Source organism: Myotis yumanensis, unplaced genomic scaffold, assembly GCF_028538775.1.
Source record: "Myotis yumanensis isolate MYYU_CA2020_CCGP unplaced genomic scaffold, mMyoYum1.0.hap1 SCAF_1, whole genome shotgun sequence".
NCBI lineage: Eukaryota > Metazoa > Chordata > Mammalia > Chiroptera > Vespertilionidae > Myotis > Myotis yumanensis.
In genome coordinates, this window is record NW_027223752.1 from 212521910 (window position 1) to 212544169 (window position 22260).

Below are 22260 nucleotides of genomic sequence, written 5' to 3' on the forward strand. Positions count from 1 at the left end.
AGTAGTTCTTCTATTAGTTTCCATGCTCCACTGTGTCATGCTGCACATCTTTCCCATCAGGTCAGTGAGTGAAGTAGTGTGGCGCATGAAGAGCTCTATTTCCTCAATATACATTGTCCCTGGGTGCCTCTTGTCTCTGACTTTAGGAAGGGCAGCATTGGGGGGGAGCGACAGTTCTCAGGATGCTCAGAGCCATCATTAGCAAGAAAAGAACCTTCAGCCAGCTCCTTCCCCATATCTTCTTTCACCATCCTTTCCATTAGGATTGACTTTCTCTAAATATGTGAGAACACAGGAGCAGGTGGCTATTCCACTGATACTTATAAGAGCAGCATCCTTACAGGAGAGGGACAGCTGTTTTCTATTTAGTGTAAAACTTAACTCTCCAGAGGTCTTAAATCTCACTACTTCTTTTCATTTAAGCGAGCTATTCTGCATAAAGGAAAGAATATGATGGTCAAAAATCATTTTCTCACTATAGACTCATTAGTTTTACCATAGAAATTTGCCCAGATTCTGGCAGTAGGTTAATTCCAAGGATTAGTTTTTCAGATTGTGGATTGATTTATCTTCTTATAAACCCCCATAAGTGTTTTTCTAGTAACTGTCAGGCAAATTTCTAGCCTAGTGCCATTTTAAACTAAATACCCAATAATTTGTTTTAAAAAGAAAATGAAATTGCCCAGCTGATGTGGCTCAGTGTTTCTGTCTACCTATGAACCAGGAGGTCACAGTTCAATTCCTGGTCAGGGCACATGCCTGATCCCCAGTAGGAGTTGTTCAGGAGGCAGCTGATCCCCAGAAGGGGCAGTTCAGGAGGCAGCTAATCAATGATTCTCATCATTGATGTCTGTCTGTCTGTCTGTCTGTCTCTCTCTCTCTCTCTCTCTCATCAATAAAAATATATTTTAAAAAATTATTTTGTTACTCTGTCCACTACTTTCCCTAGCTCATGTTTGTAAATGAAAATGTAAATACTACAGAGTAGAGAGTTACCCTTAAAAGGGCTCCTCTATATCAAGGCAATGTTTGAATAAATGTCCCATTAAGTTAAAACTCAAAGCTTTAAGTAGTTAGTGAGATTATAGTGCCAAAAGAAGATGGGAATACTGTCTTATTAAATAGAATTTCTATATTGACAGCTGGTCATTGTTTTCCAAACTGCTGTAACTACTTTTATGCACTGAATATAATAAAATATTCAAGTTAAACTTGGCATGCCTTGGGAAAAAACTTAATAATGGCATAATTGCAAAGGTATAATTATGGCAGAGCATTGGGAAGAATTTCACCTTTCATTGCTAAAAGTAATAAAGCCAATATATAATTTCATCTATATTAACTGGTATCTATGGGAGTTTGGTCAAAATAATAAGTAGTATCTTGGCAATAAAGTCCATTCTTAGCCTGTCTATTATTATTTTTTAATTAAAAAGTAAGAGATGAATGCTGAAGAAGTATTTTATGTCTCATCACAATCTGTTTACAGGACACAGCATTTGGAAAAAGTCCTCCCCCCCCCCACTTTTGGTAAGATAATTTTTCATATAGATTTATGTAATATCAAAGTAGAGTTCACTAAAAAATATTTATGTGTAAATAATGGGTGAATAAGGACTCACACTTGTTATTAATACAACTTTGTTTTCACCTAGAAGCACAATCAAAATAGATAACACTATTTTGAGCATTTACTACTTGCCCCCACTAGGTTAATTGCTCCTGTTGCAAAATCCTGTCTAATTCTCATATTTTATACACATATATACACAGGCATAAGATATATATTGATTAATAATCTGGATATATAATGAAACATATGGAAATGTAAAATTCAGTTGATGAGATAAAGATAAAATAACTAGTCCCTAGGAGTTAGGTATAAAGTTTATTCTTGTTTATAAATGAGGGAACTAAAGATACATGTGGTTAGATAAATTGTGGAGGAATTTATATAACTTCTTGGAAATATTTTCTATAGAAATTAGTGAGATGAGTCTTCGAAATGTATATAAATTGAATTTATTACATTTAATAATTATAACAATATGGTTACTAACAATGTACAACTCAACTACTGCTCATATAGACTTTCGTAACTTTAAGGAAAATTGTGTTTTTACTAACATTCAGTAATGACGAAGCTAAAAACTTGAAATCATAATTTGTTATATTCCATTTTTTTCGAAGACAAACGTGAAAGCTAGCAAATTAGAAGTCAAAGATAATTATGATTGCGTAATTTTATTTTTTTCTTGCCATAGAACACAGTAAGCTCTTTAAAATTCATGCCTTAAAACAGAATTTTATGCCCATTTTTCATGTAACTGTGTAACATTCAGGGCTGCAGTTTCAGGTTCGTGAAATAGAAGCAGCGTAGTCTTTAAAGGTCAGATGATTGGGAACAAATCTTACATAGTATTAACAAAGGATTATGTAGAGAATACAGGCAAAAATGGATTTTTTTAAATTATTAGAACACAGAATGTATTGCATTTTTTCTGTCTTAATATAAGTAGAAATTTAAGAATCAATGTACATTAAATTGCAATACAGATTGCCAGAATAAAGAATTACTATCTAAACAGTGGTAAAAAGCCATTTCTCTGTTGGCAGAGGTAGAAAATGATGACATTTTTCTCTTGGTTCATTGGCAGCTTTGTTCAGCTGAAAATATGTATTGGAGTTTGTGAATAATTATTTGTGTTTCCAAACAGGTATATTCTTTTTTTAAAGTATATTTTTTATTGATTTCAAAGAGGAAGGGAGAGGGAGAGGGAGATGGAAACATCAAAGATGAAGAAAGAGAATCATTGATCGGCTGCCTCCTGCATGCCCCACACTGGGGATCAAGCCCGCAACCTGAGCATGTGCCCTTGCCCAGAATTGAACCCGGGACCTTTCAGTCTACAGGCCGATGCTCTATCCACTGAGCAAAACCAGCTAGGGCCAAACAGGTTCATTCTTAACACCAGTGTTTTGGACAGCCATAGGTAGTCTTTTGAAAGAAACAGTCTGCATAATGAAAGGAAACTGGGCTGAATGAGATCATTATTATTCCAAACTGGGTTCTGTCACATACTAGGTGTGTGACTTTGCACAAGTCACTTAGTCACTCTGAGCCTCTAGTTTCATTTCAAAAGATTGCAATAATGAAAGTAATAATCTTATATGATTCTTAGATTGATACAGGCCAGTAGAAATATGGGGTCCTGGGTATGCAAAATTAAAAATAGTGTTCATTCATTCATTCATCCATCTAACCACTCATCCTTTTAATACATATATATATTGTTGTCAGACAAAGGACAAATTGTTTCAGATGTAGCTGTTGATCAACTCACAATCTCTTCAATACTTTACAGGTCACCAAAGAGATCTAAGAAATTACAAATGGAGATTATTTTCTTTATCCCCACTGCATTTAGCTTTCCTAAATGTTGTTTATATAAATTGAATAGTTCAGATTTGGATAAAATTGACAACATATATTTTTAGGTAGTTGCTAAGTTCATCATGTTAAGATTATCCTATATAATAAAAGGGTAATATGCAAATTGACCCCAAGGGCAGAACAACTGGTCGCTATGACGTGCACTGACCACCAGGGGGCAGGCGCTCAATGCAGGAGCTGCCCCCTGGTGGTCAGTGCGCTCCCACAGGGGGAGTTCCACTCAGCCACAAGCTGGCTAATGGCTGTGAGCACAGCAGCAGTGGCGGGAGCCTCTCCTGCCTCCATGTCAGCACTAAGGCTGTCTGACTGTGGCTTAGGCCCGCTCCCCCCGAGCCTAAGCCCTCAGTCAGATATCCCCTGAGGGTTCCTGGGCTGCCAGAGGGACGTCTGACTGCCAGCTTAGGCCCGTTCCCCCAGGGAGCAGGCCTAAGCTGGCAGATGGACATCCCCTGAGGGCTCCCAGGTTGCCAGAGGGCGCAGGTGGGCTGAGGGACCCCCCCTCCAGTGCACGAATTTTCATGCTCCAGGCCTCTAGTGTATATATATTTTATCATTTTTTTATTTTCAATTACAGTTGACATATATAATTATGTTAGTTTCAGATGTACACCCCAGTGATTAGATATTACATAACTTACTAAGTGATCATCCTGATAAATCTCACACCCATCAGACACCTTACTTATTATTAATTATATTCCCTATGCTATACTCTACATCCCAATGGCTATTCTGTAACAAATAATTTGTACTACTCAATTCCTTCACTTTTTTTTTTACCCATATATTGATTTGTACTGCATATTATTAGGAAATCTTGTCTAGGTTTATTCTTATAGGCAGTAAAGCTCAAGGGTTTTCCTCTTACCTTCCATTGTTTACCTCAAATAAATGATCCTAAGTCAGAGTGCCGTTTCCTTGTGGGATGTGCCGACAAGGAAACGGAATCTACCATTTCACGTCATCAAATTGTGTTTCTTCGCCTTTCACTGTGTTTGTAAACTGTAACAACTGTAATAAGATACTGTGTTTGGCTTTGGCTTTTGGCAAGCATCTGTTCAGTGTCAGAGTCAAATTTAGAAACATATATATAGCCAGCCGGTCATCTTTTCACAAACTGGTTTGTTATAAATTTCTCTAGCAGAGCAACATTTGTTGGAGAATTTTTTGACAAAATAATATAAAGGTATGTGTCTGATCCTTCTAAAAAACCTTGGCATTTAAACAAAATATAAAGCTGGATTATGTAAGGACTTTATTGGCAATAGTGATATTACATAAAGCTTTGCATGTTATGAAAACTTGCGTGTATTCTCTAGTGAAATTACTCTCTATGCTTTATAATAGCATTTTAATGGACTGAGAAAGTTATGCTATTAAATTTTAAATTCTTTAAATTATAAGTTGTTAAAATATTTAACATCCTTGGAGTCCTGATTTTAGCTTACATAATTTATAGCTACTTTTATGCATAATATTAATGAAAAAAATCTTGATTTATTAAATCAGGTATATGAATCACTGCATCTAATTTTACAGAGCTTTCTGTACTTGTACTGAAGTGAGAAAATTTTATATATTTGACAATTGTGCTTGAGTATTTCTGATTAATGAGGCTCTTAGAGCTAAGGCTGTTTATGAGATGCATTTGAAATGTATTGCAAGTATTATTCCACAAATTACTATAACTATATAGATTACTCCTAGTGATTTTAAAATTTACTATTTTGAAATGAAAAGTTTTTCAAAGAAAAGCAAAGATTAAAATGTTGAATTGATTAACTGCATCTGTCCAATTGAAAAGATTCTCTACTCCATTCTCTAATTTTCATCTAAAGAGCCACCATTACTTTGCTCTTACTTTCTTCCCCTACCTTTCCCTCCTCTCAAATCTTTCTTCTTCCCTCTGATATGCCTATTTGTTAGATCTAAATCAAGATCATGTACTCCCTCCTCTCTCCAAAGTGAGTAGAAACTATGTAGAGAGTTTATAGGAAGACAGACTGTTTTCTTAGCAGAATTGAGCCTTTCCCCTCTGACTCAGCCAGAAGGGAGCGGAGAGGCTGTTAGCACAGGAAAAAATAAATATTATTATTATTGAAAAAGCAAATATTATTATCAGCCATTTGCTTTTCGACTTTGCAACAATTATATATATATATGCCTAAATGTAAAACTTTTAAATGTAAATTATTACTTATAAGTAATAATGGAAATAAGGAACTGACATTGTTTAAAAGAAAACCTTTAGATGTGTACCAAGTCTTAGGCTTTTTCTCTTAAACTGCTGAGAATAAGGTATTTGGGGGGAAATGTTAGCTTCTTCAGATCAATTAACGTCAATTTAGGCAAAGTCATAGTCCTGGTGAATGAAAACTTCAGAAAAGTTCATTGCAGATACATGTTTTGTAAATGACTTTTTAGAACACATTTCCGTATCCTTCCCCCAATACTCAATCTACCCCATGCAAAGAATATAGTGTTCTCTGGTAAGAACCCATTTGTCATCACATGTCAGTCTTTATAATATCCCAAAAGATGTTTTATTGACTTGTAAAATTTGCAGTAAAAAATATTCTTATTTTTCAGGATGTCAAACTTGGGACAATTTGACTCTGATTTTTACCAATCTAATTATACCATTGAGAATCAGGAGCAGAGTTGTAATGACTCCAGTGCCTATGGAAATCTTTATGGATCCGGAGAGTAAGTACCTTATTTTGAAAAAAATATGTCATCATTTTAGAAGTAATAATATTATGGCAGGTAGGGAAGTTTCCTCAGAGGAAGCAAAAGCATGTTTTTGTAAAATGCCCAAGAAGAAATGTGAGGAAAGGGCAGAGAAATGAATTCAGTTCTCCAAGAATCCCCTTGATCACCTCACACCCATTTATAGCTGAATGGCTTGACTCTCTTTTCAAAATAGAACTTAATAGGGAGCCTGAATATAGGGACTGTCTTTTCTGTGGCACTGCTTGAAAAACATATTTTATTCAATTTAATTAATATTTATTGGGTGCCTGCTGTGTGGGTTTATAGTGCCCAAAGATAAAAGAGAAATTCATAATCTCTTACCTCAGTGTGAGTTGAAATAAATAAAAATGATTAAAAACTTAGTATTTATCCTTTACCAGTGCCCAAAATGAGGATTTAGAGTGAGAAGAATTTGGTTCAAGTTCTGGCTCTTGCATTTGTTCTTTGTGACCTTGGGAAAGACTTGACTTCCCTGACTGGTGTCTTAACTGAGAAATGAGGACATTAATAATACCCACTTCATGAAATTATCATGAAGAATATTTGTGATAATGTGTAGGAAAGTAGACGTTTAAGTAAAACCACTATATAAATGTTATTTACTTACGTAATTATTAGAGGCCCGGTGCACGGATTCATGCACTCGGCATGGCCTGTGGGAATTGGGCTGAAACTGGCAGTCCAACGCCACCTGCCACTCCTGCCTGCCGCTCCTGCTCATCTCAGCCTGGCCCCGCTGCACCTGCTGTGGGTTCCTGCCCAGTCAGTCCCGATCAGGAGAGGCTTGCATCTGGCACCTGTCTGTCAGCTAAGCAGCACTCCTGCTGTGGGAGTGCACTGACCACCAGGGGGCAGCTCCTGCATTAAGCATCTGCCCCCTGGTGGTCAGTGCGTGTCATAGCGACCAGTCTACCAGTCGTTCAGTCGCTTAGGCTTTTATATATAGAGACTAGAGGCCTGGTGCACAAAAATTTGTGCACTCGGCGGGGTGGTCCCTCAGCCTGGCCTGTGCCCTCTCGCAGTCTGGGACCCATCGGAAGATGACCACCTGCTGGATTAGGCCTGCTCCCCAGGGGATTGTGCCTAAGATGGCAGTCAGACATCCCTCTCGCAGCCCGGCAGCCCTCTGCGGATGTCCACTTGCCAGCGGGGAGCAGACCTATGCTGCAGTCGGACGTCCTTAGCGCTGCTGAGGAGGCAGGAGAGGCTCCCACCACCACTGCTGTACTGGCAGCCATCAGCCTGGCTCGTGGCTGAGCAGAGCTCCCCCATGTGGGAGTGCACTGACCACCAGAGGGCAGCTCCTGCATTGAACGTCTGCCCCCTGGTGGTCAGTGTGTGTCATGGTGAGCAGTCATTCCCAGTCCTTCTACTCGTAGGGTCAGTTTGCATATTACCCTTTTACTATATAGGATAGAGGCCTGGTGCACGGGTGGGGGCCGGCTGATTTGCCTTGAAGGGTGTCCCGGATCAGGGTGGGGGTCCCGCTTGGGTGCCTGGCCAGCCTGGGTGAGGGGATGATGGCTGTTTTCAGGCTGGCCACACCCCTTTAGGGTGGGGGCCCCCACTGGGGTGCCTGGCCAGTCTGGGTTAGGGGCTGAGGGCCGTTTTCAGGCTGGCCGGGACTGAAGCTCCCAGCCTCTCCTTTTTTTCTTTTTTTTTCTGGGATTTATTTACCTTCTATAATTGAAACATTGTTGCCGTCACTGGCGCTCCCAGCTCTGAGGCCGCGGTGGGCTGAAAGCAGGTATCTGGGATTTGTTTAGCTTCTATAATTGAAACATTGTTGCTTTCGGGCTCAGAGCCGGGCCGCGGTAGGTGGGGTACCTTGGCTTCCTCCATCACTGAAGCAAGCAAGCCTCCTGCTCGCTTCAGCTGCATGGCTGCCAGCCACCATCATGGTTGGCAGTTAATTTGCATATCACCCTGAGTAGGCAATGGGAAGCGTAGTGGAGGTACGGTTAATTACCCTTTTTGTCTTTTATTAGATAGAATGAGTGAAGCCCTGGTCAGGTTACTTAGTTGGTTGGAGCATCTCCTGTACACTAAAAGGTTGCAGGTTCTGTTCCTGGTCAGGGTGTGCACCAGAAACAACTGATCAATGTTTCTCTCTCACATCAATATTTCTCTCTCTCTCCCTCCCTCTCTCTTTCTCTATTACTCTCTCTCTCTTTCTTTCTTTTTTTTTAAATATATTTTTATTGAATTTTTACAGAGAGGAAGGGAGAGGGATAGAGATTCAGAAACATCGATCAGCTGCCTCCTGCACACCTCCCACTGGGGATGTGCCCGCAACCAAGGTACACGCCCTTGACCAGATTCGAACCTGGGATCTTTCAGTCTGCAGGACGACGCTCTATCCACTGAGCCAAACCGGTTAGGGCTCTCTCTCTCTTTCTTTCCCTCCCTTCATCCCTCCCTTCCTCTCTCTAAAAACCAATGAAAACATATCCTCAGGTGAGGGTTAAAAAAAAAAATGAGTGAAAAGGACAAGGTTATGTAGGATTGGCTCAATCACCATAGAATCCAACAACAGAAAAATAACTTCATATTATTCCTTGGATTTATACCTTGGAAGGTCAAGAAAAATAAAAATAAAAAGGTGTTTCAGGCAGAGCAGTTTGAGCATTGAGGTATTACAGGATAGTAACTCAAAATATATAATCCACACTGAGAGCTATCTAAAAATTTTCAGCTCTGTCCTCTTGTTTTATTAAAAGGAACCAGTCACCTTGAATTTCTATTTCTTTTCTCCCTTCTCTGCTCCATTTGGGCTAAGCACCTGGGGAGCACCTACAATCTATATTTTCAGGCTAAACTATCCTGAAATGTCTAATAAGAGGGTGATAAAGCTTTCCCCTTTAAGCAGAGACTCATGATCACAGTTTTCTCCCACACTCACCAAGCCCAGTTTCTTTCTCCATTTGATTTTACATATCAATGTTGCCCAGAAGTCAAGATGACCAAAAGATGGAAGTTAATATAACCAAATGAGGAAAACTCTTGATTATATTATGTCAGGTTGATGGCCTTGCCTGCTTATTAGCATTTAAATCCAGTCCTTATTTGGAGGTGGTAACATTTAAATTCTAACCCACACTGCATGTCTCAGGAATTAGAAAAGGCCATTCTAGCTGTGGTAGTTTTATGAGTACATAAAACATGGACTCGGGCCAGCGAATTACTAGTGTACATCAAACAAACTCCAGAGATTTGACCTTTTATTCATTCAGTGAATAGTTCAATTAAAATACTCCCCAAGTCAAAATAATATGTTGATTATCCCGGCAAAAGATATAGGAATCCAGAGGGTAGTTACAATATTATAATCAATTAATCTATCACTATGTCTCTGTCCCCAGTAAATGGGAGCTTCCTTTAAAAGGCTTGTTCAGCTCCATGGCATGTTAATTGGAAAGCTGGTTGAGTGTACTTACTAAAACAATGAAGATATTTGTATTTCAAAACAAGTTCTCTTATTTTAGAATGAACAAGAAGGAGCGTTCTCATTTTAAAATTTCTGTCCAGTCCTTTGGGTAGGCATCATTTCCAATCACTGCTAGGCTATATTTTCCCACTATATCCAGTTTTTGAAATGGGAAAACTGTTCAAATTATTAAGAGAAAGAAATAGATATTTCTGCAGAAAGGTGACAATTAGAAAACTCCCTTTGAAAGTGGACAGTATATTTGGTAGGACATTAACAGACCAGTGCTGAGTCATCATTCCATTGGAACCCCCAGTTCTGATCATTCTCTGGTGTTTAAACATAGCTAACGGCATGTCAGTGGCACATGGTTACTGTGCGCTCGCTGCACTAGCCAGGATTTGGGGATGTTACATAGGCTAACTGTCCTAGCTATACTTTCCTAAACCACTCTACCCTTGAACTGATCCTATATGATATGTTTTTACCAAGGACATGCAGAATGCCTGATTTGACTGGCTCAATGGGAGTCTTACATAGATAAAATGTTTCTGGAGGTTCTGACTACATTCTTTTAGCCAACAGTGTAAATATGTCATATTGTTGTCTTACGCTGTTGATGGTATTGCAAATTCTGAAAACTTTGTCGCCTCAGGTGAAATACACATACACTGAATGTGATTCTAAGTGTGGAGATAGACTGACAATGAATGGGACTTATTTGATGGTACATTTTTTACCATCTGATTTCACTCTGACTCTCCATATGACACTGGAAGTGAGCGCACCACCTGTATCTCCCCAGAAACGGACTGACAAAGGAAAGCAGCTCAGTGAAAAGCTTCATGATGGAAGTCCAAACCTATAGTTTTAGAAAACGAAGCCTCTCCAATATGTAGTTAGTGATTTCGTGATGGGGTGCAGGGAACTGAGTGCAATAAACAAGTCTGCAACCACAGAAATCATAACTGAGTCATCTTTTTTTAAAAAAATATATATTTTATTGAATTTTTACAGAGAGGAAGGGAGAGGGATAGAGAGTTAGAAACATCGATCAGCTGCCTCCTGCACACCTCCTACTGGGGATGTGCCCGCAACCAAGGTACATGCCCTTGACTGGAATCGAACCTGGGACCTTTTAGTCCACAGGCCAATGCTCTATCCACTGAGCCAAACCAGTTAGGACATAACTGAGTCTTCTAATGATGACCTTCTATACCTGCATCAGAAGATGAATGTTAAGTCTTGTTGATTCAGAAAGAGGTCAAAAACTTCCCCCAGCAAGAGACTGTGCCTTATCCTAACACAGTATTACGGAAGTGAAGACAAGCCTCTGGAGGTTCGTGGGAACATTATGGTATGGGGAATGAAAGGGAGAATATTGACGAATTGGTGAGTGTACCCAGGGTTTTTATGTATATCAGGTGTGTGGTCATTGCTTTATGGCTCAGACACAGAAATCCTGACATGAGTAGAGTGGAGGTTCTTCTGGAAGGAAAACACGGAATGGCTGGGATGTTGTCCAAGTCACTTTAGATATTACAGGGAAACCAACATGGGAAAAAGCTAAAGGCGATCATCACAGAAGAGATTAAACTCTTAGCCTTCTAATCGCATTGTTTTCTTTGAGAAAGTGCCTAACTGGAAAGGCAACTATTACAGATACAGATGTGCTGCCAGGGTGTGTGAAAGATGTTTAGAATTCTTTAGTGTAAGTATCAGGAGAAAAAGAGCAGACAAATACTTAGCTAATACTTATTGATCACGTTTTGTGTGCCCAACACTATTCTAAGTGCTTTACTTATTTTTGCTAATTTAATTCACCACAACTTTGAGTTATCTTATCCTCATTTTACAGATGAGAGACTGAGCACAGAATGTGAGGTAATTTGCATCCTATATAATAAAAGCCTAACATGGTACGTGTCCGGTCATCTTGTCGGCTGTTTAACCAATCAAAGCGTAATATGCTAATGCTATGTTAAGGATGCTATGATGTCCTGACCACCAGGGGTCAGACAGTCGACCAGTCGACCAGTCACTATGACATGCACTGACCACCAGGGGGCAGACGCTCCAACCGATAGGTTAGCTTGCTACTGGGGTTTGGCCGACTGGGACTGAGCGAGATGTGCTGGACACATCCTGGAGCCCTCTCACAGTCCCTCCCAGCTGGCCAACCGCGCATCCATCCCCAGCCCCAATTGTGCACCAGTGGGGTCCCTCGGCCTGGCCTGAGCCCTCTTGCAATCTGGGCCCCCTCGGGGGAATGTCGGAGAGCCGTTTTCGTCCCGACCTCCAGTAGATTATAAAATTGGGATTTGAACCCAGGCAGTCTGACTTCAGTGGCTGAATTGGCTAACTACTCTACTTGGCTCAGGACAAATCTACCCTTGGATTCTAGTACAGGCAGAAAAGTAACTCTACAGAGTTAGGAAGCAAAAGAAGGGAAATCTGACCGAGAATGTTGCCAGTTCTAAGGGAGAATTTTGCAATCACTTCACAGTTGCTTGAAGTGGTGGGTATATCAATCTGACCCATGCAATTGCCTTTAATAGGCTACTAATTCATAGGCTTCACAGAGCAATTAGTAGTGTCCAGTCCATTTGTGATTTTTTTTTTATGGAAGGATACTGTAGGCTTGAAAGACATCACTGAAAATATAAGAGAATGTCACTGGCATAGTCATTCAAAATTGGAAACACCTAGTAAAAAAGGATAACACTAGAAGACATGCGATTAAGTGTTGATTCAAGATGTATGGTTAAAATTATGGTTCAGAGTCATTTGTCAGTGAAAGGCCTAAAACAGGAGAATTGGGTATTTGCAGGGTTTTTCTGGGTTGGAGTGTGGATTAATAATGGGATTATTTTGGTATTGCTTAGGTTTTCTTCATAGAGATATGGTATTAATTGCTATAGTCAAAGTTATAAGATAAAAAGAGAAACTTTAATTTAGAAAATGATCATGGTAATTTTTAAAGATAAAGAATTTTGAGGTTCCTTTTATAGGAAAAATTTAAAAATTTTATTTTTTAAATAACGGTGGAGGGATTTTAAAAAATATATATATTTTATTGATTTTTTTACAGAGAGGAAGGGAGAGAGATAGAGAGTCAGAAACATCGATGAGAGAGAAACATCGATCAGCTGCCTCCTGCACATCTCCTACCGGGGATGTGCCCGCAACCCAGGTACATGCCCTTGACCGGAATCGAACCTGGGACCTTTCAGTCCGCAGGCCGACGCTCTAAATGGAGGGATTTTAATATTAACCCTCCATTATAACAAGGCCAATAGAGGCTAAGCTCCTGTTGAACATGTTTTGTTGGATGAAGTAGCAGAGAGGAATAGAGAGAGGAAAAAGAAAAGGAGAGGACTTGGCTGGTGCTGGACAATTTTTTTTTTCCTATAAAACTGTGTTCTGCTCTTGGCAGGGGTGGGGGTGTGTCAATACTGAATCCCCTCATTCATAGAGATTGCTTTGCCCGGAGTAATTGTGGAAGTTATGTTTCCTTAAGCCTGGTTATTAGCACCTGGGCATGAGTTTTGGTGAGGCCAGGACAATATGTCAATGAAATAGACTTTAGACACTAGTCCAGTCAATCATCTCTATTTGCCCCTTTTATTCTTCTAGAACTGGTTACATTTAAAAAAAAAATACATATCTAGGGAAAGCTTTATCAACCAAAAGCCATTCAGTTTCTTATATATAGTCCATTTCTACCAGCACTTTTGATAGTGGGCCTACTTTGTTTAAAAAGAAAGATTAGAGCCTAGTCAGCGTGGCTCAGTGATTGCGCATTGACCTATGAACCAGGAGGTCATGATTCGGTTCCCAGTCAGGGCACATGGAGGAGGCATGCAGGGGGCAGCCAGTCAATGATTCAATTCAATGATTCTCATTCTCTCTCTCTCTCTCTCTCTCTCTCTCTCTCTCCCTCCCTCTCTGAAATCAATACAAATATTTTCTTTTTTTTTTTTTTAAGAAAGATTAGAAATATGCCACATGATTACAGGAACAATAACAGTAATCAGCATATGGTTTGGAACAGCGATTTTCAATCCTTTTTATCTCTGTCACACATAAACTAATTGCTAAAATTCTGCAGCACACAAACATATATGTTTTGCCATTCTGAGAGAAAAAAAGGTATAATTTTGACTCATTCACACCAGATGGCTATTGTGTTGGCTGTTGTCATTTTTTAAATTTGACAATATAAGGGGAAAAAAGGTTAGTGCCCCTGACTACATAGTCAGGTATTGCATTTTTAAAAAATTCTTGCAGCACAGCAGCCAGTTGAAAATTGCTGCTGTGGGTGATTCAAGAAGTATTATACCAGGTCTCTGCCCTTAATGAGCTTGTGGTGAGTTAGTGAATGATTAAATGTATATATTTTTCTATTTTATAGCTTTATTTTTCAAAGAGGTTTCTTCTCTTTCAGGCTTACTCATATAAGGGAGAATGAATATGTTATTCTTAGACTTCATATTAAGATGAATGTTGGAAGGAAAGTATAAAAAGCCATTTTGTAAGTATTTTAACATAAAGAGATCCCAGAGAGCTACAAAGTTTAGAATCCTGGGCTGTATTTTTAGCTTAGTTTAGCCTATGATATTATGATCAGATAAACTTAACACATGTTAATAAGGACAATTTATATTTCTTCCCCTTCCTTCAGGAAAAACACAATTAAAAATGACCAAATAATGTCACTCACTCTTTCTTCCTTTTTCTAACTTTCACAATAAATTATTTACTAAGATTGTTGTTTTCCAGCTTCTTGACACAAATGATGAAATAAAAAAAACAAGCAAAAGCATGGTCAAGGAAGTATCATGTTTGACAAGAAACATCTTTGGACAAACTAAATTGCATACTTCAAAAGAGGGACGCTACTGAATACTTTTAGTTAGGTGCTCACAGGTCATTTGATTGGCAATAATTGTCTGGGAATGGCCAGAGCTAGAACGTCTATTTCTTTATGGACAGCAGTCAGTTTATACATTTATTTTTTTCCTATGAATTGGCTATACTGTTAAAATTGTGATTTACACTTGCTGCTTCCACACATTTATAAAAACATCCATGTTTGGTGATTGCCATGAATATCAGTGAAAGAGGCAGAGTGCTCAGTTAGCTTCAGTTCAGAGTCGGACACCTGCTGCGTTCTGTGATTCTGGGCAAGTCATTCAGTGTCCAGGAACCTCTACTTCTCTTTCTGTAAAATGGGACTAAAGTGACAGATTTTACCTTACTAAGTCTAATTACATGGGAAAATGTGAGAAAAAGTGACAGCATGTTGTACATAATCAATAAATATTAGTTGGTATGGATCAGTCTTCTAGAAGTCTTTTCAAGACCAGTGACTTCACTTTTTTTGATTAAAGTTCAACTGTAAGCAAGTTATTTTTTTCATGCTTAAATATTCATAAAACTTGGGATAATTCATGAAAGAGAAATTGTAGTTTCCTTCATTTCCTTGATTTGTCATGATATCCTTTTCTTAGATGCATAAATATCAGTGTTTTCCTTTCTCTAGACAGCAAGCCAGTGAGCAGCCTCAGCTTGCCTTTGTCCCACCGGAGATGCTCATGTCATCAGGTTACACTGGACAATATTTTCAGCCAGCATCCAACCCAGATTATTATTCACAGTCTCCTTACGTTGACACTTTTGATGAAGAGCCTCCTTTGCTAGAAGATAAGTTAAGGACGTGCTGTTAATGTGTGTACAGCTCGAGAATAATAGCAATAATGAGCACGTAACGTGTGCTGTCAGCATGATGCATACAGTGTTTTGTGTGTGACTGGTCCGCGTGTAAACAAATCTGCCTCTTCAAGACACTTAACCCAGTGGAAGCCTGCCGCATGTTTGTGTGCGGGGAATCAGAAGGAGGTATGTGCTACTGCTGCAGTTACCACAGGTGCCTTCACTGTTTCTTAAATTTGAACTCCTTGGCAATGTCTGCACAACAGTGAAGACATCATTTCGAAAAGTGGTTATATCAGAGTAACCACCCTCCCCACTTAATGAAACTGCTTCCCTTCCCCCTTCACACAGATTGGATAAAATTTCTTGATTATTTTTTCTCTTTGTGATTATCCCCATCAAATGTATAGTATATTATAAGAAAGAGCACTTATTATAATTTTGCATTTTGAATCTAGGGAATTTCTAAGCATTGCTCTAATATGTTCTTCATGTTGAGTGACTTTGTGAAAGTCTCAAGCTTCATCTATAAAAGATATGAAAAGGCCTTAGGCACAATTTCTGTGATAAGGTGATGAATGACATTTGCCAGCTTTTTTAGAGTGTACATTAAGACAACCTATAAAATTATGAATCTATAATAAAACATCCCCTGCACAAAAACATGTTATTTGAAACTGTGCTTGTTTATGCCTTAAATGCTTTGTTGTCTAAAAGGCTTGTTTGGTTTTGTGTAAGAATTACAACTTTGGCTATTTGGTAATATACAATCAATATGTTAACAAATACACCTTGAAGGCTAGTAGTCAATTTAAGTCTATCAGACAAGAAAAATTACTGTGACATTTGGTATTTGTAAAATAGCCTAATGTTTGTGTTTCAAAGGCCAATGACACAATTTGCATAAAAAATCAATATATTAGTTCATTTTTATAGCACTTATATATCTTATACTTTACTACCACTAGATGACAGTAAAACAATAATTTTGTATTAAAATTTCACAGCAATTTTTCTACCTTATTTTGTATAAGGTGTAATATTAGATTATCTACAATTAATAATACTTATAATCTCATTTTCATACTTTGTAATACATTTGAAAACAAAATATAAGGTGGGGCAAAAGTAGATTTACAGTTGTTTGTATGGAAAATAATAAAATAATTAATAAATAACAATAAACTCTGTGTTTAATGTACTCACAACTGTAAATCTACTTTTGTCACACCCTGTATTATGGCAATGTATTTTGGTAGAAAATACATAAAATCTTTTTTCTTATGAAAATATTTAGTTTGTCTTAGGTTCATTTACTGTTTTATGACTCAATGTTGAAATATATATAGAAGTTAATTATTCCATTAAATAAATGATTGAAATCAGTAATTATGTCTCATAAGGCTTTGGTTTTCTTTGGGAATAATTATTACGCATTTTCAGAAAAAAAGATGTTTTTAATTAAAGGCCACTTTATTGTGGCAAGTACTGAAAACATTGTTAGCATAAATGTCTAAATTGAAAATGAAGTTTGAAAGCAACATAAATTTTAGGTGAAATTAATTCACCTGTATTTCTCAATTTTTAAAAATATTCTCTTTTAAAAATTACATTAGACATTCTGACCCAGCAGTTTTCAACCCCTTTTTTTATCTCATGGGACACTAATTACTAAAATTCTGTGGCACAACAAAACTATATATAATATAATATAATATAATATAATGTAATATAATATAATATAATATTCTGCAGGTATGACAAAAAAATAGGCATGATTTTAATTCATTCACACCAGACAGCTATTGTTGTGTTGGCCTTTGAAATTTTTTATTTGACAATTTAAGGGAAAAGAGGTCAGTGCTCTGACAAAATAATCAGGTATTGCATATTTTAAAAATAATTGTGGCACACTGGCTGAAAATCGCTATTCTAACCTCATTTTAAGCCTGGACAACTGCTTATATTCTCCAAAGTGTATGTTCATTAAGAAATAATAAATACACTGTGAAAATAAAAAGAATGCAACATGAATGTTATAATGTAGATTATTTGCCCACAATTAATTTAACCAACCAGATTTTTTTATTTTCAAGCTCGGGATAGTAGTCATCAATTTGAATGTGAAATGAGTGAGAGATATGCTTTCCATCCTAGTTCATACCAACTGCTGCCTGACAGTATGAAAAATGTCGAGGTCCCTGTTAAAGCAAGGCCCTTTTGGGTCATGGCCATTATTAAAGTCTATCTGGCCTTCTCTGTATAGAAATGTCAGCTTTGCAAGGTGTTCAGGTGGTATGAGCCACTGCAAAAGTTGAACTATGTATACTCTGTATACTCTGTTTCTTTGGTCAAAGAGAGTTACTAAATTTAGGAAGGGAAGTTGAATGCCACATACAAATGATTTAGGGAGATGATCCTTCACATGGGAGAATTGGGCTCAATTAAAAAAATACAACCATTATCATATTGAATGCCATTGACTTGATAAAAAGCATGGATTCTGTGGTTGTTTGTTTATTTTTGTGGGATGGGTTGTACCCTTATACCAACCACTTCCTATTTGTCCCACAGCCTCTGTCAACTACTTTTCTACTCTGTTTCTATAAGTTTGACTATTTTTTAAAATAAATTTTAGATTCAACATATAATTGATATCATGCAGTATTTGTCTTTCTTGACTTGTTTCACCTCACATAATGCCCTCAAGTTCTATCCATGTTATTTGCAAATGGCAGGATATTTTATTCCACCACTCATAAAAGGGAACAGTTAACTTGTCTCAAGAATTTAATCTCGCCCTAGCTGGTTTGGCTCAGTGGATAGAACGTCAGCCTGCAGACTGAAGAGTCCCAGGTTCGATTCCTGTCAAGGGCACATGCCCAGGTTGTGGGCTCCATCCCCAGTAGGGGGTGTGCAGGAGGTAGCCGATCAATGATTCTCTCTCATCACTGATGTTTCTATCTCTCTCTCCTTCTCCCTTCCGCTCTGAAGTCAATAAAAACACATTTTAAGAAAGAATTTAATCTCTACACAGACTCAACTGCACAGAGCATTTAGCATGTGAAAATATGCGTGCACATCATGATTCCGTTTACTTGCCAAAAAGGCCATCCCCTTTCTTCTCTGTGGCATTTCAGGCAGGCAGCATTCTCCTCTCAAAGGAAGTCCCAGACCTCTAGGACAAATATCTCTAGTTTAGATAGTTCTTCTAGGGAAAAATTATACTACGTTTGATATTTCCAAAGTGTTAGCAATGGAAATTGCAAGGAAAGGATATGTCTAAATGGGCAATAGGATGGGACTTTGGGTCTACCATTACATTTTAGTTTTTACTGTAGAATGTTCATTTCTCAATTTTCATCTAGATTTTAAGCTCATATTGGCTACATAAGTCAGGGATACTTTTTCTTATGGAAGAAAATTGTCTAAAATAATTCTCTTAGCTCATTGTTTGCAAATAAAAATATAATTTTATTTATTTATAGTTTAAATTTTTACTTGGAGTTTTAGATTAAGAAGTTATAACAATCAGATTAAAATTCTAAGCAAGTGAATCAAATATAGTAACTTTAATAAAAGAATATTACTGATGTTTATTTTTCTAATATTTGATGTTCTATATTCTGAGGTTTATATTTCTAATATAAATACTTTTATATATTTATATTATCTCCCCCCCCCCCCCCCTTTTTCTTTTGCAGAACTTGGAATTAATTTTGATCACATATGGCAAAAAACCTTGACAGTGTTAAACCCACTGAAGCCAGCAGATGGCAGCATTATGAATGAAACCGACCTGGCTGGGCCCATCCTGTTCTGTGTGGCGCTGGGAGCCACCCTGCTTCTGGTAAAGGACAGCAGCATCAGATTGAAACGTGTGTCCTTTCCAATGTGGTTTTTGCAGAGTGCTTTGGAAACACAAAAGGCAATATGTCACTTTACACAGTGAAAATTGTCTGTTTAATTTGTGGCTACATTTTTTGGGGGTGAGATAGAAACATGTTTCATAGAAATATAGTGACAAAATAGAAACTGCTATCATGCATTACAACCGATAAAAAAAAAAAATAGAAATTTAAAATAAAATTTTAAAGATAAAAATCACCAAATCAAATTTTTTTATAAAGCAGCTAATCATTTAGGTCTTTATTGTTATTAAGAAAAAAAAAGTCAATCTGGAATAGTTGAAGGAGCACGTGAACTTGGGAAATATAAGGCTTAAATTTTATTTCTTGCTTTTTTGTGAAATTTGTACTGTGACACCGGACAAGTCCTTTCTCTTTGTTCATCATTATCTTGGTTGGGTTGAATCTCTATGGTATTTCTAGTATCCTATGAAGCCTGAGATGGGTCTTCCTCTCTGAAATCAATATTTTTATTTCAGAGAGGAAGGGAGAGGGAGAGAGAGATATAGAAACATCAATGATGAGAGAGAATCATTGATTGGCTGCCTCCTGCACGGCTCCTACTAGGGATCAAGACTGCAACCCAGGCATGTGCCCTTGACTGGAATCACACCCAGGACCCTTCAGTCTGGAGGCTGATGCTCTATCCACTGAGCCAAACCGACTAGGGCTGCTTTATGCTTTTTATGATGACATTTTCCCCCCTGACTTTCACCATTTCCCTTGTGTATGTGCCTCTTTCATTCTTTATATCTGGGAGTAATAATATCAAAATAGGCCAAAAAAATTTTTAAGTCACATATTTCCACCTAAGTTAAGTTTAGATAGCATTCTAGCCCATCATTTGGAAAACATGTTTCATTTTTAAAAAGAAAGAAAAACTTAGAAAAGGTTTATTATTTTATACCAAAAAGAAAATGATAATACATTAAAAACAGAGGATGGCCCCAGGTGGGTGGCTCAGTTGGTTGGAGAGTCCTCCGGGTCAGGGTATGTGCAGGAGATAACCGATCGATGTTTCCCTCACATCGGTGTTTCCCTTTCTCTCTTTCTCTCAAATCAATAATCATATGCTCAGATGGGTATTAATAAAAAACACAACACAGGATGAAAAATATGGTCAAGTTAGCCTGAAAAAAATATGGCTTTATTAAAGCATAAAGTGATAAACTTTGCAGGAGAAATAATACAGGAAATTAAAAATTCTAGGCCTTGTTCACTTTCCTTTCTTACAGCTACTTCCCATAATTGTTTTTCTGCACTGTAGTTACAATTTTTAAAAGTAGCTGTAAAGTGTTATTTGCAATTAAATAAATTTTTACTTTTTATTTATTAACTACTTAATACCAGTATCAAAACACTGATTGAAGTCTAGTTTCTGCATAATAATGTGATTAATAATCATAGTTTATTTATCTAGTACAATAGTATTTAGTGATAGCATCTATTTCTTCCTTTGAACTACAGCAAATACAAATACTCTATAAATCAAATACTATATCAACTGGAGTTTTAATTTAGTCTCTAACCTCCCTTCTGTCTCTGTCACAGTAATTTGATAATCCTAGATTAAATGCTGCTAAGTAAGACCGTGTCAATTAATCAAGTAGTCAGAAACAATCAATTTAATATATTAACTCATCTTTCTTTTTCAAGTAATATACAGCTGTGTGTTGTTGTTTTTCTGTAGAAATGCTACCAGGACCATCCTCTAAAGGAAATTATTAATTCCATTAAGATCTTTTTAGGGTGTACAATGTTATTTGGAGTTATTTGAGTATCCTCTCTTTTGTCTTAAATAGTACAAAGCTATATAGACAAAGAAATCAATTGGAAGTAAGAAAATTGAATCTACCCGAACTTTTCCTCTAGGTGTGATCTTGAATCTTTTGTTTCCTGTTTCTTGAACTTTATTTCTTCATTTTGAGGACAAAACAAGATTTATTAAAAGTGGTACTTAAGTTCCGTTCAGTTCTGAAATTTTGGGGAATATTTGAAAATGGATATTTTCTGAAACATTTTAGGAAAACATTATCATTTCAATTTTAACATTAGAATGTGGTTACTTAGGAATTGATTCTGACACATGTAGAGCAATAAGGACAATACAAACAAAGTGGATATTAGTGAAATCAGATTTAACTCAGAATTCATTTGAAGCTAAGTTAACCTGACTCTGGATATATCCAATTAAAATGTAAAGGATGAGCCTTTGCCTGGTAGCTCAGTTGGTTAGAATGGCATTGTCCTGATATGCCAAGGTTGTGGGTTTGATCCCTGGTCAGGGCACATACAAGACACAACCAATGAGTGCATAAATAAGTGGAACAACAAATTGGTATTTCTCTCTCTCTCTCTCCCTCTCTCTCTCTTAAAATAAAATCAATAAAGATGTAAAAGATGATTTTATGGGCTGCTATATATATATGTACCAGAAAAAGCAAAAGTAAATCCAGAACCAATATCCAAATCTATTCATTATCCCTGGAGGTATAAGATTCACGGTCACATACTCATCATTTTTCTGATTTATGTTGATATAAGGCACAATACCTTTTAGTGGACTTTCTTCATGCTGAACGAGGCAAACTAAAAAGAACAGCTTCAAAAACAACACAAATTTAGTTTTACTTGTTATTTCTCTCAAAACTATTTTCACCCCCAACACAATAAACATGAGTGATTTAAAGCTATGGGTCTTTTTTTTTTTTTTGGATAGATCTAAGAGTGTGATCTGAAAAAAGAATATGCATGGTCAATATAACAGTAGTAGAGGCCTGGTGCACAAAATTTGCCTGGCCTGTGCATTCTTGCAATCCCAGACCCTTCAGGGGATATACCTGGAATTGGGCCTAAACCGGCAGTTGGACATCCCTCTCACAATCCAGGACTCCTGGCTCCTAATTGCTCGCCTGCCTGCTCACTCCTAACTTCTGGCCCCTAATCACTCTGCCTGCCTGATTGCCCCTAACTGCTTGCCTGTCTGCCTGCCTGGTCACCCC

General features: G+C 37.5%; 1 protein-coding gene across 6 annotated transcripts in view; it reads left to right on the forward strand.

The window, feature by feature from the left end:
* Nucleotides 1–22260, forward strand: part of YIPF7 (Yip1 domain family member 7) — a 29632-nt gene that overhangs the window by 2249 nt on the left and 5123 nt on the right. For 2 of the 6 annotated variants that reach the window (XM_070397268.1, XM_070397284.1), the window contains exons 2-4: nt 6044–6160; nt 15181–15339; nt 19053–19200. In XM_070397268.1, the coding sequence (XP_070253369.1) occupies nt 6045–6160; nt 15181–15339; nt 19053–19200 (423 nt within the window). In that variant the 5' untranslated portion in view covers nt 6044. Of the gene's footprint in view, nt 1–1489; nt 1531–4457; nt 4641–6043; nt 6161–15180; nt 15366–19052; nt 19201–22260 lie in introns of those variants that run through there. The other 4 variants (XM_070397275.1, XM_070397302.1, XM_070397257.1 and 1 more) reach the window with 4 other exon arrangements.